General features: G+C 41.2%; 1 protein-coding gene across 2 annotated transcripts in view; it reads right to left on the bottom strand.

Annotated features, from left to right (window-relative positions):
* The window catches only part of SLC35F1 (solute carrier family 35 member F1), a 385,894-nt gene that overhangs the window by 38,159 nt on the left and 332,752 nt on the right, over positions 1-14,983 (bottom strand). For both annotated transcript variants that reach the window (XM_004422261.3, XM_087444034.1), the window contains exons 4-6: positions 11,959-12,118; positions 4,712-4,868; positions 2,770-2,822 (exon numbers count right to left, since the gene is read on the bottom strand). In XM_004422261.3, coding sequence (XP_004422318.1) covers positions 2,770-2,822; positions 4,712-4,868; positions 11,959-12,118 — 370 coding nt within the window. The remainder of the gene's footprint in view (positions 1-2,769; positions 2,823-4,711; positions 4,869-11,958; positions 12,119-14,983) is intronic.

The raw sequence follows: 14,983 nt of genomic DNA, 5'->3' as shown, positions 1-14,983 counted from the left end.
CTGCTCTGCAGCACACCTCGTCCTTCCTCCCACACTCGACTTGCACATCAGCTGACACTTGCTCACATATCCTTTCACACAATATGACAAATGAGAGGAAGGGAATGTTTAAGTCATGCATCAGATTTTTGACTGTGACTCCAACAAGCCTGCTCCCCAGGAGGACATTTTATCTCCGTTAGGTCGTATGTTTTACTTGAGTTTAATGACCACATAACCAGACCCAATCTTTCTGTTCAGTAAAGTAAAACAGAGAAATAAAATCAAACAACTGTTATCTTCTTGCTTTTAATTACTCTGTATCTCGCAATTGGCCAGTGTTATAAGAAAATAACTATCTGCTAAAAAAAAAAAAAAAAAAGGCTTCCTAGTCCAGAAAATATAAAATACATTTATTATCCCACTTACTCCATAGGAAAAAAGATCTTTTTACTTTGATAAAATGGCAACCCATATGAATCATTCAAGAGACTGTATGAGGGGGATTCCTGATGTGGAGAGAGGGAAGGGAGAGAAATGCACTGACAGATGGTGGGAGATGAAGACAAGTCTTGGATTCTGGTCTCTTAACTAAGATGCTGTGAGCTCCCCACCAAGACACAGTGATCAGAGCTCAGCACTCTTGGCAGACTTCCCAAGGACTGAGGATGCTTTGAGAGGATGCTGATCCCCCTTGATGTCTCTCCACCTCACTGGTCCACGAGCTGCAGTGGCTGGTATGCCATCTCTTGGTTCCCCAGAAAGAAAGTGCAGTGTCAAGCCTAAAGTCTCCTGCCATTGCCTCCACTGCTTGCCTTTCGTCTATATTTTGTGAGATGAGAGAGGGCAGGACAGGTCTCACCCCCTTTGCTTGTCATTCATTCTCCATTTAATAAACATTTTTTCCTTGAATTGTATGTGCCTAGAACTGAGCTAAATAATAGAACCGTGCCGGAGGTCAGGATGAGGTAATGAGGACAAAGGTGGTCCTGGTGTAAAAAAATCTCAAACACAACCCTATCAATGCTTCCGAAAGAAAATGATGAACATTTGGTTCCCTTTCTAGGCCATTTTGGCCTCAATTCCAATCAGGAATGAAACGGATAGCTCTATAATGTGTTCCTTTTACACTACCCTTCCTTCATCATCTCAGAGTACAGGGGATTGACATTTTAATGGCAATATGAAGGCTCAGAATAAAACTACCTTTTTTTCTTTTTTTTGTGAGGAAGATTAGCCCTGAGCTAACATCTGTTGCCAATCCTCCTCTTTTTGCTGAGGAAGATTGACCCTGGGCTAACATCTGTGCCCATCTTCCTCTACTGTATATGGGACACTGCCACAGCATGGCTTGACAAGTGGTGTGTAGGTCCGGGCCTGGGATCTGAACCTGCGAACCCTGGGCCACCAAAGCAGAGCGCGCAAACTTAACCGCTATGCCACCGGGCTGGCCCCAAAACTACCTTTTGATGACACATTTAACTAACATGGAATTATAACAGAATCTCGATGGACATGCACATGACATCCACATAATTAAAGGACAAATTATTTTTTATTATTGCTATTACCATTAATATAATATTAATTTATGCTCACGGACCACTGCATGTCAGGTGTTACCAAGCAGGGGTAACATTTTAGTTCCTAGCTCTGGGAATCAAAGGGGCAAATGTATCTGTAACCTGCAGCTGGGTTCCTTTCTCAGTTGCAGCCCTGGGTAGTGCTTGAAGCCACTAGGGATACCGCCCAGGGAGAGTTATGCATGATTCTGTAGCTCACAGTGTGCCTTCAGAGGGAATATGTCAGCAGCAAGTCGGCTTTGGATACTTTGGGGTATGGGGTAGGTAAAGGGTGCAGGGAAGTTATGTCATTGTTGTCATTGCTCGTGGAAGCAGAATTTGACTGAAGCTGTCAATTCCGTCAAAGCTCACATAAGCTGGAGATGGTTCAAGTAGCCAGCTTCAGCATGGGGAACCATCTGTATTTTCACCCCCCATTTGCACCACTGTGCACACATTTTCCAAGCACCCCCATAAGCCAACCTCTGTGCTCTTTGCTGGAACCCACGTGTCTTGGTACAGACACTGAAGGATATCTTCTGGGCTGATGTCAGTCCCTTCTAGGGCTTTCTATGCGATCCTAGAGCATCACCTAGGATCTTAAATCCTTGTCCTCAATTTTTTGAGAGAAAAGTGATTTTTTGAAACAGGTGGAATCCGAGATGCCCTGGACGACTATTCACTAGCTCAAAGCATGTCCGGTATTTTCTACCAAGTCCATCTGAGGGTCAATTAACCATTTCTTACGTGCAAACTGCTCCCTTCTGAAAAGGTTTTTATGGGCTCAGAAAGCCCATTATATTGTTTTCTTTCGTGCCTTTTTGTTAAGTTCGGTTTTTTCCCCTTACTGAAGTGCCACTTTCTAATGACCACATCAGTTTTGTGTTTCTTGGCTAGAGCAAATTGCTGTCATTTATGTCCCACCACTGCCTCAGGGCAGTTTTTCTCTCTGGTTGGTCTTTAATCTAAAAGCATACTTCTGTGTCTACACTAACAGCATCTTGACGACGATAATGGGCAGAAGCTCGATTAGGAAACATTATGAATCATACAGTTCAGTGTCTTATAGTGTGCAAGAATTCCTAAAATGACAAGGGGATTTCATTTTCTTTTGTCCTCTGCCTTTTAAATCCTTTCATTGCTCATGCCCCACCTCCACCCACATCACTCTTCAAACATATTTCTCAGGTTTACTGAAAACAACTTCTTAGGTGGGCAAACCCCTTACCTATTTGCCAATCCCAGGGCACCTTTAACAGCTCCTTGTGCTCCATTATGGCTCTGCAAATTCAAAGAAAGTGGACCTGATGAGCAAGGTTATAATGCATCCCAGTTCCTCTTTTTCTGTTTTCACTTACCAGATTTGTACAAATCATGAAGCAACCAACTGAATTTCAAAAATAACTTTGGGCCATGCAGAGGTAAGTCTAACCAGGCAGCCTGAGGTTTATCCCTGAAGGATCTTGTGAGGTGTAGCCAGCATTGGTGAGAGTGCCAGTGGGCATGGTAGAGCTCAAACCTCCCACTGTCCTCACCCACATAGTCTGCTTGTAGCCTTTGTGCCTTAGGTACTTTCTAAAACGTAAACAGCAAGATTCAGAAAATTTCTGTCCTTGCAAGTTTAATCATTTTCTGATTGAGCGTTCTTGAGGGCAGTGGTTCTCAAACTTAAATGGACATAAGAGCCATCTGGAGAGCCTGTTAAAACAGTCTCCTGGGCCCCATTCCTGAGATTCTGATTCAGCAGATCTGGGAGGGGCCCACGGATGTGTATTTCTGACAAGTTCTCATGTGGTGCCAGTGCTGCTGGTCAGAGAACCACACTTTGAGAACCACTGCTCTAAAAGAGGCCCGGGAGGTGAGGTTGGCACCACTCCACCAGTGTTACTTGGTTTCAGTGTGCCCTCAGTGTATCCCATTTACCAAACACACCCATATGTCACTTCTATTATTTTGGCAGCAGTCTCCCTGAAGAGCTCAGTCAGCTCTAATGGACTATAACCGAAGCAAATGAGCACTAGATCTCTGTATATATTTTTTGGATTCAAGAATAATAATCCATAAAATGAGCCATCCATCTACAAACTGTTGGTTATGAATAGTTGAACTAGGCAATTTCTTTTCCTTTCACAAAGCTGAAGCACCAAATTTAGGGGCTTTAAAATGCCATCATGCTTTCAAAAAGGACCCCAAATAAATCCTTCTTGAAAGTCTTCCCATCTCCATGCCTCGTTTGCTATGGAGCTTTTCATCTGTTATCTCAGGACACCGAAATTTCGAAGATTCTTGGAAACAGCCTATTTGTAAAACATGTTTAAGGTGATGTCAAAATATCTTCCATAAATAATTTCAGACACTGAACCAATACAATTACAAAGTACTTGCTTTGTAGAAAGTGATCTGGTGAAATCAGAATTACTTGCTTTGTAGAACGGGATTTGGTGAAATTACACTGGAGTTTACTCTATCATTCTTTATCTCTTACGTGAAACTAAAATATTTGGTCATTATTGATGGAAAATTATGCTTTGTTTGACGCTTGTTCTCACAACAATTTCTGAGGCACTAGTCAGTGATGACTCATATGCTCCAACACCAGAATTATTGCGAAATTGGTGTTTTTGACTTTTTGATGCTCAGGGAATGTCTGTATTATATCTTCACCTGTTTAAGGAAAATGGAAACCCTAAATTTCTAAGAGATGAATTTGAAATATGGTTGATTCATGCAAATGCATGGGCAAGAAAAGAACAAATTTATAAAAGGGCAAATTTAAACTATAAATTTTTTAGTGGTGGTTGTCACTGGTAAACAGAATGTTCCTTTTTAGAAGTGCATGAAATCGTGGCATTTACACTTAGTTTTTCTATTTCCCTAAGTAAAACTTCACTGGCTGGTTTGGGAGAATCAGCGTACTTCTAATGCTTTCTCGTAAATTATCTTCAAAGTCCATTAAATGTTTTTCTAATAATTTATAATAAACTTGTTTAGTTTGGAAGAAATTTACCAATAAAGATATTGAGTTTTCAGAATTCATGTGGAAAGGGGGTGAAAGGTTTCTAGCCTTGATTTTTATAAAATAAAATGACTAACTATACCCCAATGAAAAAATTGTAAGGACAAGTCCTAATGAGTGTCTACTGTCTGAATTTCTTGCTATTTTTACTCACAATTGAATTCCACTGAAAAATGCCCCAAAGAGTCCAATCATTCCCAGGAATTCCACTCGGCTCAGGGTTCGGATGATGTATTCTTCCCAGACGTTAGAGATACCGTAGAGTGTGGCTCCTCCTAAGACCAGAAGGTCCCCTACCAGCTTATTTTCCCCTAAGAACCAAAAGAACAGAGGGAGTTTCATTAACATTTTCTAACAAGAATTTGGCACCAGAAAAATCAGCTTCTTTTGCCTATTCTATTCTGACATTTTTATAGAAGTTCTGTAATTTGCCAGCTGAGATTTAGTAAAGCTCACTTATGTGTACTCTAGATATGTTCTCATATAAAAAGATTGCCTACGTCTACCCAACCAGAAGTCTTCCCTAGCTAAGAAAGGGACCAGTGTCTTCTAGATTGCATGGTCTCCACAAAGCCCCACGTCTTCTGCCCAGGTATGTGTCTATGAATATATGCTAATATATGCACATGTTATATTTGCTGCAGGGCGCTTTCCAACAGTTTAGTGAAGATGATGTAGAACAAACAGAACTAGTCTGAATTTCCACCTTCTGCTATACAGGGAGAGCAGCTATAACAGAAGTAGTCGAGACTTTTTGTTTTGACTATGGGCAAAATGTGTACTTGCTTAGAAAATGAGAGTGAAAGGGATTATGGCTTGAAATTTTCAACTCCCCTAAAGTAAGTAACTTAAGAGTGAAAATATATATAATTCACGGTCACATTAATATTTTCCTTTTTCAAAAAAATATCTGTTTTAAACTCAATTTTGGTTGGTTTCAGTTGATGTCCATTTTTTTATAAATGCCGTGCCTGGCTACTTCCTATAATTAAGCAAACTCTTTCCACTCCAGGAAGTGTGAAGCCGGGGAAGGAGAGCGGAAGTCACCAGCACGTGCAGCCTCACTGGTACCCAGCTAGTCTCCGGCTCCGTCAGCTCCAGGGCAGAAGAGGTTCAGGATGGGAAGTACGCTCTCTCCAGCATGATTCTAAGGGAGGGACTCACCTTAGGTGGCCTTGGATTCTCAGATCAGCTGGAACAATCTAAAACTGTAGAACCAGATTCTCACTGTTCAGTTGGGAGCACTGAGCATTCTCTAGGAAGTGGTTTCATATAAAAGAATCTGGGCTGGGCTTGGGGAAAGACCTCTTCATTCATGGCAGGTGGTCACCTTGGGAGACTACATATTTACTAAATGGTGTCACTTTTTCTAAGGCAACTTCCCACTCCTGGTGAGAATTGGAGAGAGAGGAGAAGAGACCCTGAAAGCAGGAGAGCTTGCTGGAGTCAACCTGCAAGGGAATGGAGCTGAGAATCTGGATCTGCGAGGGCTGGCAGCCCTCCCTGGGTTTACGAGGAGCAGATGGGGCCCTCATGAGAAACCACAAGGTCCCTGGTACATCTTCTGGGGAAATTAAAGTTGCTGTGACACAGAGCGTCATCTTCAGCAACTCGATTGATCTTTTTTATGTGTCAACTAGAAAATAACGACAGAACTTTTAATTTTAAGTCACTCCTTTGAGGACTAACCCGTAAAATAAAAAGTATCCATTACTAAAATTATAAAATTATAATGAACATGAGTCAGCCACTTTTCATTCAGGAGCCATTTCAGAATCTCGTGCTGACATGGAGTCATTATAATGAAATCAATTTTTGTTGTACTCGTGAAGTGTGAAAGTGCTGCTTAACAGAATGCTTGGTTAATGAAATTAATTTTATATGAATGGATTCAGGAAAGCTAAATTATAGGGAAATACTTTAATAGAAATTAGGGGAACATCAGTCTATCTTTTAAAAGTCCTAAAAAGAGGCCACTCTGTTTCAATGAATAGTCTCACCAATCTTTTTCAAACTCCACATCTGTACAGTTATACCTTATTCTGTTAACTGGCCTCTAACTGTATGAAATCTACTCCCCAGTACTCTGAATTTTCACCAATGCAGTAATAGTTATTGCTAATAATATAATACAATTTTGTGTAACTACAAATTCAGAAGTATTTTCTAAGTTATCAGTGACAAAGAGATGAAATATTATTTATTATAATTTCACTAGTAAGTGTTTTTATCAGCTTTTAAACCATTTGAAAATGGACACAGATACATACTGCATCTACAAAAATCTAGTTGATTAAATATAATTAACCAGGACATGATTTTATCTAACCGTAGTATATAAAGAAGTGTTCGATATAAGCATAGGAAGTCCCAGGACTAATATTTTGTATCTAAAATTTGCATCTAGTCAACTGGAAACTACAACGTATCACTCCATGTTTTATGCACTGTTAATGCAGTAGATACCTGACATGGTGAAGCTAGTTTCTGGTGCAATGTTCACAGGGAAAATTATACCCAGCAAATCTGTCATTTATGTATGTATGAAATCACGACAAGTGATGTTTTGCAAATTTTGGGCAAATGGACACATTTGAAATTATGAGAAGTCCGCTCAACCCAGTGCCTTCTCTCTCTCCTCTGAATTTCACACCACAGTACCTGTGTATGGCACCCACTGCATTCTGCTCCATGTCTGTTATTTGTTAACTTGTGTCTTCCCTTCTCCCAGCTGTTTTCTTACACAATAGGGTTGAGGGGCCTGGACTGAGACTCACTTAGCTTTATATTCTGTGTGGTCCCTAGCATGGATCCTGGCACGTTATAAGTTCTCAGTAAATGCTTAAATGAATTGAGCTGACTGAGAGGTTTTAATCCATCCTATGGTAAAGATTTTGAGTGGCAACAGCTTTCAATTCAGGTAGACATGGCTTCTAATCACATCTCTGCCACTTACCAGCTGTTGAATACTGGCCAGGCTACAGAGTCTTTCTGCACTTCAGTTTCCTTATTTAAAATGAGGTTATTGCGAGAATACAGTAAAACAATGTAAATAAAATAAAATAATGCAAAATAATGTAAAATGCTTAGTATATCATCTGGCCCTTATCAAGTGTTCACTTAATCAATCATTCCCTTTGAATAACCACCTGTCTCTTTGGGTTGGCCACTTCTCACTTTGGATTGCTTCTTGGTTCTGATCAACCCAATCATAATTGCTTTGCAAGAACTGGTTTTCCTTATTAGATTTTTGTTTAAATACAAGAAACACCATGTTTGGAATGATATTTGTGTCTGTGTGGCAGTGGGAGGAGAAGAAGAAAGATTATTTAAAATCATTACTTACCACCAGGATCAAGAAATAAATGGTGAATTATACTATTCTGGAGTATTAAAAGACTATTAATGCAATTTATGAGAACGAACCCATTCCATTGAATATTTTTGAGTTTTAAATGTGGCCAATCACCTTGTTTTCCTGGGACTTTCTTGGTTTAGCACCAAAAGTCCCACATCTGGGGAAACTCCTCCGTTCTGGGAAATCTAGAACAATCATTCACCCTAATTTACTACAACAGAACCACTATACATGTATTACGAGTCACAATTATGGGAAAATAAGCATTAAGTGGTGTAGAAGAATACTGGCTAGACTTCACATCTGGGCCACATCATTTAGTACTGGTGTGCCCTCCCACAAGTTTCTTACCTTTCCTGAGCCTTGATGTCGTTAGCTACAAAAATTAGAATAAAAATACTTTCTTTGCATAATTAGGAGGATCAAATGAGATAAGGTGCAGGAAAGGGCCTGGCACCAATCAAACTATCACTTTTGCTTGATTGTGTTTAACTATCTAGCTCCTTGAAAATATTTTCTCTTCCTTGTAACAAACATAAAGTTATGTCTAATAATAAAAAACGTTGTTATGGGTATTTAGCATCTTTGATAAAGGAACTATAAGATGCAATAAATGTATTATAGTAAAAAGAGGATATTTTGAAGAGCAAGAAATATATTTTATAATAAGGAACTATTTTCACTGAGTTTTATCTTATTCCTATTACTCTCTAACCTTCCCTTTTATATCCACACGTTTTCTGAGGAAAGTAGAAATGTCATGGAGATGTATCTCTTTGGCCTCACTAATTAATTTTACACACTCCAACATTGATCATATTTTCAGAAGCCAATTTTATTGCATGCGTGTCTTTCTCCCCACACGTCTTTCCCCTCATGTATCAGTAAATGCAGAGATGGTCTTTCAGAGAGGACCTATAATGCTGGAGTAAGGTGGCAAAGAGAGAATATACATATTAGGCCCATTGATTTTTTATGACAAACTTGGAAAAGACATCTCCTTATAGGTAAGCCCAAGGTATGGAAGCGTCCTATAGTGGATGATCAGTTGCACCTGTGACTAACACAGAATTGGAACGTAAGTGTTGTTGGCATCCTTCTTACTTTGTACACCACTCCATAGGCTCCTAGGCAGAGTCTCCAATGCCACAGATGGCAGACGCCTTCTCTCCACCTCTGTCTACAGTGGGTGAACTTCCTGGTAAAGTTTTCATCAAAAGCATCATTCCTAGCACATCCTGATATTTACATTTTGTATCTGGAGTGCCTGATGCCACCTGAGAAGTTTCCTTCAGCAAGGCTCAAATCAAAATGAGGAATTCCTGGAAAGTTGGTGAAGAAACATTCTAACCAAGTAGAATTAGAGCAATTACTGTAATTATCATGAAGTCCAAGTAACTTTGAACAGGCCCATATCAATGTGCTTGAGGACAGAATTTTCAAAATCCCAAGCTAAGGTGAGCCATGGATTAAGCAACACAAAAAAGATCAAGTCAGTCATTCTCTTCTCCTGTGAAAAGCTCTTGATATGGTGATGACCATTTATATTGAGTTGAATAACTGGTTAAAGGTCTGGTGAGTGCCTGAAGTATTTTAGACAAGTTCTGTCCCTGGTTAGTTAATGCAATTGAACCAACTATACTGTAAAGGTGAAAACAAATGGAATATTTTTCATAATGATGCACACCAATTTTAGGATTATCTTGTCCTCAAAACCAGAGTGGTTTTTTATCTTTTTTCAAAACATTTTATATGATAGCTTAAATTGCTGCTGAATTTAATGTTTTTATAGAGGTAAAGCATATCCAATCACTATTTTGTAAAATGATCCTTGGATCCTAAATCTGGGCTGCCCTTAAAACATCATGTCATGTATTTGGGCACTGTTATCTTTAGCATGGAAGGTACTCAACAACGACAAAATTTAATTCTCTTGACACTGGTACTTCATATGTCACAAAAGGGATGGTGCTGTGGGTCTTAAACAGATTCACATGAACAGAAAATACCACTCCATATGTTTTAGTTACTCTGCGTTGTTTCAAAAAATGACCACTTTTGAAAGACTGTCAAATGGACTTAACTTCTTTTTATTAAATAGTACTATTCCCTTCCTAACACTTCACTTGAAATAAATAAAACATTTTTTACAGTATTAGTGAATACAATCTAGTGAAATCAATTCAAGTTAGCTTCACATCCTAGGCTTAAACATCCAGATTTATCAGGACAATTGTCTTCATTGACTAACGAATGCAAGATAATGGCCAGGGTGAATGGCTAGGGTTCAGCAAAGCAGAATTTTCATAAATAAGGGTACACACTTCTGCTTAGTCTGTGCTTATACAGTTCAAGTAAAGCTAAGAAAGTATAATTAAATTGTGACTTTAGAACAACTGGCCACATTGTATCAGGCAAAAATATCATCTGATCGGGCCAAAGAGATTTTCTATATCAGGATCACCATGGATATAGAGCATAAAACTGGCCCTTTCATACGACATCTATTGATATCCCACGGAATTAGTGTTTCATAGACGAGAATTTAGGAAAAGCAGGTGTATGTATTTTTAGTCCATCTGTTGAGGTGGGGACTGATTATGTTGTGTAGGCACTGGTTCGTGAGGGCTGAGGCTGTCTCTCTATTGCTTTGTGTTATATCTTCAGCTCCCAGCAACATGGGAGAGGGAAGGAAGCCTGCCCCAGAGGTCGGAAGCCATGTGTTCTAGTGCCTGCTCTCTCAGCTCTGGGACCTCGGACAACTCACTTGGCTTCCCAAATCTCAGCATTCTTGTGTGCCAAATACAAAACTGCTGAACAAAGTCCCTTTCAGCTATAATGTTCTATGATGCAACTTAAAAACATAAATGACATTCATTTCAGGTACTTCCTATGACCTAGCCTCATAAAGAGAAATGCCCCAATTTTGACTCATCTAATTCCCTAGAAGAAAGATCAATTCCAAGAATTATAGAAAAATAGATACTTTCGATTCCATTCCTGATGTTAACAAAGGGGGTCATTTTTTTGTGTGTGTGTGTGAGGAAGATCGGCCCTGAGCTAACATCTGCCAATCCTCCTCTTTTTGCTGAGGAAGACTGGCCCTGGGCTAACATCCATGCCCATCCTCATCCACTTTATATGGGACGCCGCCACAGCATGGCCTGACAAGCGGTGCGTCGGTGGGCGCCCAGGATCCGAACTGGCGAACCCCAGGCCGCTGCAGGGGAGCTCGTGCACTCAAATGCTTGTGCCACCAGGCCGACCCCAAAGGGGTTCATTTTTTTCTGCCCCCCAAAACTTTCTGTAGCACAAGGATTTGGGCACATTCTAAAGAATTGCAATGCTTGAAACAGGGTCCTCTGGAAACCATCCCGGATCAGGCCTCCTAGCAGATTCATAGCAATTTGATGAGTAAATCTTGAAGCTTTACTTTGTGGTTCTACTGGCTGTGATTGACACTTCTCCCCACAAAACGGGTAAGCAAACAAAAATCCCTGTATGAGGAGACTGCACTTAGCTCTCCCTCATAAAAATATCGAGTATTCCTAATCTAGTCTTCAAATTTAAATACCCACTCTTAGGCCTATGTACCAGCCGTCACCCAATAGTTTGAAAGGTCAGTCTTTCCCTGACTCGGGAGAGAAAGAGTTGGGGGGCTGGGGGTGGGGAAGGCCCCTGTGACTCAGGAATGGATTGACCCATTGACACCATCTCTAACCAGCTGGTCCTGGCCAGGCAGCTCTGGCCTCCAAAACATACTGCAAGTGGGTCCTCATTCTCAGCTTTAAACACTGTCTGAATGTTTCCAAATTCATGTAAAAAGGGCATAAAACCTGTATTTTGCTTCCTTCATTCACTCAAGAAACATGTATTAAGCCCCTCCTACGTGCCACTGTCCTAGGTGTGGGGGAAAAAACATGAGTAAGACATAGACCCTGGGAAGACCAGCTTCCTTGTTTCCACCCAACCATGAATGTTCCACGTCTTGCCTTGGCCTCACCCACAGAGGCAAGTAACCTGGTGAACACCCGGAGACTCACCTGCTCCCTGATGCCTTCCCACAAGCACATCTGCTCCCGCCATGCAGCCCATTCCCAGGATGCAGACAACGATGCCGATGAAATGCACAGCCTTGTACCGGATCAGCAGGAAGAACCAGGAAAGCAAAATGACGACTGGGATCACAAAACAGTCCAGGAGCTATTGGGAGGGAGGGAGGTAAACAATACCGGGAGGTTCAGAGGGAAGCCTTTCATGCAGTGGAGAAAAATAACTTAGCTCTGTAGAAAGGGTATTTCCCCTGAATCTAAGTTTTTGTGTAGCCCCAGAACTGATGCAATTAAAGCAGACTCTGAAACAAACACAAATTAACCTTATTTAAGCATCCCCAAGCCCCGAGGAAAAGGGGAGAAGGCCAATGGATAAGACAGGCTGGTGGTGGAGATTTTCTTGCTCCTACTGTGTCAGGGCAGCTCAGCCTCCTGTCTTCCTCAGCGCCCAGGGCCAACCCCACGGGAACACCTCACATGTGGGGAGAATACATTGAGCCATTTTAGATGGTCCTGCTACTTTAGGAGTAGATCTGAGAGTGGGAGGTGACGGGGCAGAGGTCTAACAATGTTTTATAATTTATTAGAATTTAGACAAAAGTTGAACTTAATTTCTCCCAGACAACTGTCTCCCCACAACCAGTAAAAGTTACTGTAATTTGTCCTTGAAATTTCACGCTTAAAAGAAAAAAACTGCTTTAAATATAAATACAAATTTTAGTCCCAAAACTTTACAAATAGTTTTAAAATACTCTTGTAAAAAAGAGAAAAAAAAAAAAAAAAAAGAGAGAGAGAGACAGACAGGAGTATGAACAGAGTATAGAAAAAAATACCTTTGGTTTCATTTCTTATATATTTTGTACAAATAGTGAGATTCCATCTGATACGGAAGCTCCAAGAGTTGGTGGAGAGTTTGCCCCAGTCAGGTAGCGAGATAAAGTGGTAAATGAGAAGACCCCTGTGCCAAGAGCCAGAAGATCTGAATTTGAGTACTAGATCCTCACTCACGGCAGTGTGACCTTGGGCAAATCACAAACTCAGGAAGCCTCAATTTCCTGTTAGTAGAATGAAGATAATAACTCCCACTGACTTTCCCCAAAGATCATTGTGAAGCTTAGAGATAATACACATGAAAGCATTTTGTAAATTATGAGGGTCTCAATGCCAGTCTATAATATAACCCTGCTTCCAAACACACACTCTGGGCTCCATAGAACTGGTTGTCTCCACCACACCCCAGTAAGATGCAATGCGGGTACCCCATGCGAGGCAGGGTCTCCACTAGTCAAACTGATGCCCCACAGGACTTCAAACTCTACATACCAAATGAGAAGCTGGTGATCTTGTCCCATTGTCCAGTACAGATCCTCTGCTAGAATCCTAAACAAGGGGCCCTACCACCCAGTAGCCAGATACAGGGCAGTGATCCCTAATACTCCTTCACTCTTCTGTCTACATCCTCTTGATCACCAAGTTCTGCCAATTCCATCTTCTGAACATCTGTCAAATCTACTCACGCCACCCTCTCCCACTTTTGCGACCTAGATTGAGCTAGCACCCTCTCCTACTCGGAACAAGCCCTTCTTGCCTGCCTCAGGGTGTTCACTCACGCATCTCCCTCCTTCTAGAATCCTCCACCTTCATTCTTGAACTTCCTGCCTCCTCCTTTTTCTTCAGGCCTGCACTTATATACTGCCTCTGAAAGAAAGCCTCTAGGGTCCCCAGGCTAGGTCAGGTCCTGTTCAACACTTTCCTTGCATCCTGTACTTCTCCTTTGTAGTGTCAATTGCAATAATACTGAATTAATATGGAATTATTGGCACAATGTCTGACTTCTCCACTTGTCTGGAGGTCCATGAGATCAGGAATATATTCCCAGTACCCAGAACCCTGCTGGGCTCATGAGAAGTATCCAATAATAGTTATTTAACAAATACATATAAGGATTTTTAATACTATTAACATCAAAATGGAGTCTCCAAGATTCATTAAACGCTCAAAAGTGTTTATATATTCACAAAGCATGCCGGACCGTCAGAGTGGCTTTTTAGCACTGTAACCAGCACTCAGAATACCCTCTATCCGGAGAGCTTTTTGTACCTGGGCAGACCCTCATGCTTCTCTGTGCATCAGTCTTCTCCTTTGCAAAATGGAACAAGCAACCAGCATAGTAAGCTGTGCCCGGGGTTGCTGTGAGCTGATAAGGTAATGAAGGGCCATCTGAACGTTGAGAAACACGGTGATGGCTGAGCCCAGAGGTCACAGCACTCCTGGACGGGCTATGTACAGGGGTGGTGGCTGGGAGGACTGTACTACAGCACACGGTCACCCCCTGCACAGTTAATTAGCAAGTTAATGATCCTACTTGATGTGGTAAAAGGCTCTGAGGCAGGTTTTACAACTGGCCTCAAATGTCAATTAAGTATAATAGGAAATTTCAGTTTGCCAGTGAAAACTGTTGACTGGGCATAAAACAGTTGGTGTTTTGTTTTAAAAATGAGAAATGATTGAATCAACAGTTGAAATATGTAGCCACATGATCCACAATTGGGATTTCATTAGCTGGCTGGAAGCCCTCGGTCACTGGAGCTGAAGGTCTCCATTCCTGAGGGAGGAGTTTAAAGTAAACCAGGCCATCATCCAATCTCTGGGGAGGGCTGAAGTGAGCCTTGTTGTTTCTCAGTGTCATCAGAAACCTCCAAGCACTTTATGAGTCAAAAAATCTTTATTCGTGAGTGTCAGGTGGTCCAGTGGGTAGGGAAGACTTTTAGAAAGAAGAGAAGGGAAAAGAAGGATACAATGCAAGCCAGGGTTTCTGGGACATTTCAGCTGGGTAGCTTGGTGCCCAGCATATGGCAGGGATTCAGTAATGGGTGGCCGAATGAATCAACGTATGGACAGCCACTTGGCATCACTGACTGTCAGAAGGGACATTAGAGATAATCGAGGCTGCTCCTGGCATTTGGGGTGGGACAATTCTTCATTTTGGAGGATGGCCTCATGCTCTCTGCAGGGC

The sequence above is a fragment of the Ceratotherium simum genome, chromosome 19 (assembly GCF_057802395.1).
Source record: "Ceratotherium simum simum isolate JZ-2026a chromosome 19, ASM5780239v1, whole genome shotgun sequence".
In the NCBI taxonomy this organism is placed as follows: domain Eukaryota; kingdom Metazoa; phylum Chordata; class Mammalia; order Perissodactyla; family Rhinocerotidae; genus Ceratotherium; species Ceratotherium simum.
The sequence above is the reverse complement of the archived record's forward strand: the minus strand, read 5'-3'. Positions and strand labels throughout refer to the sequence as shown.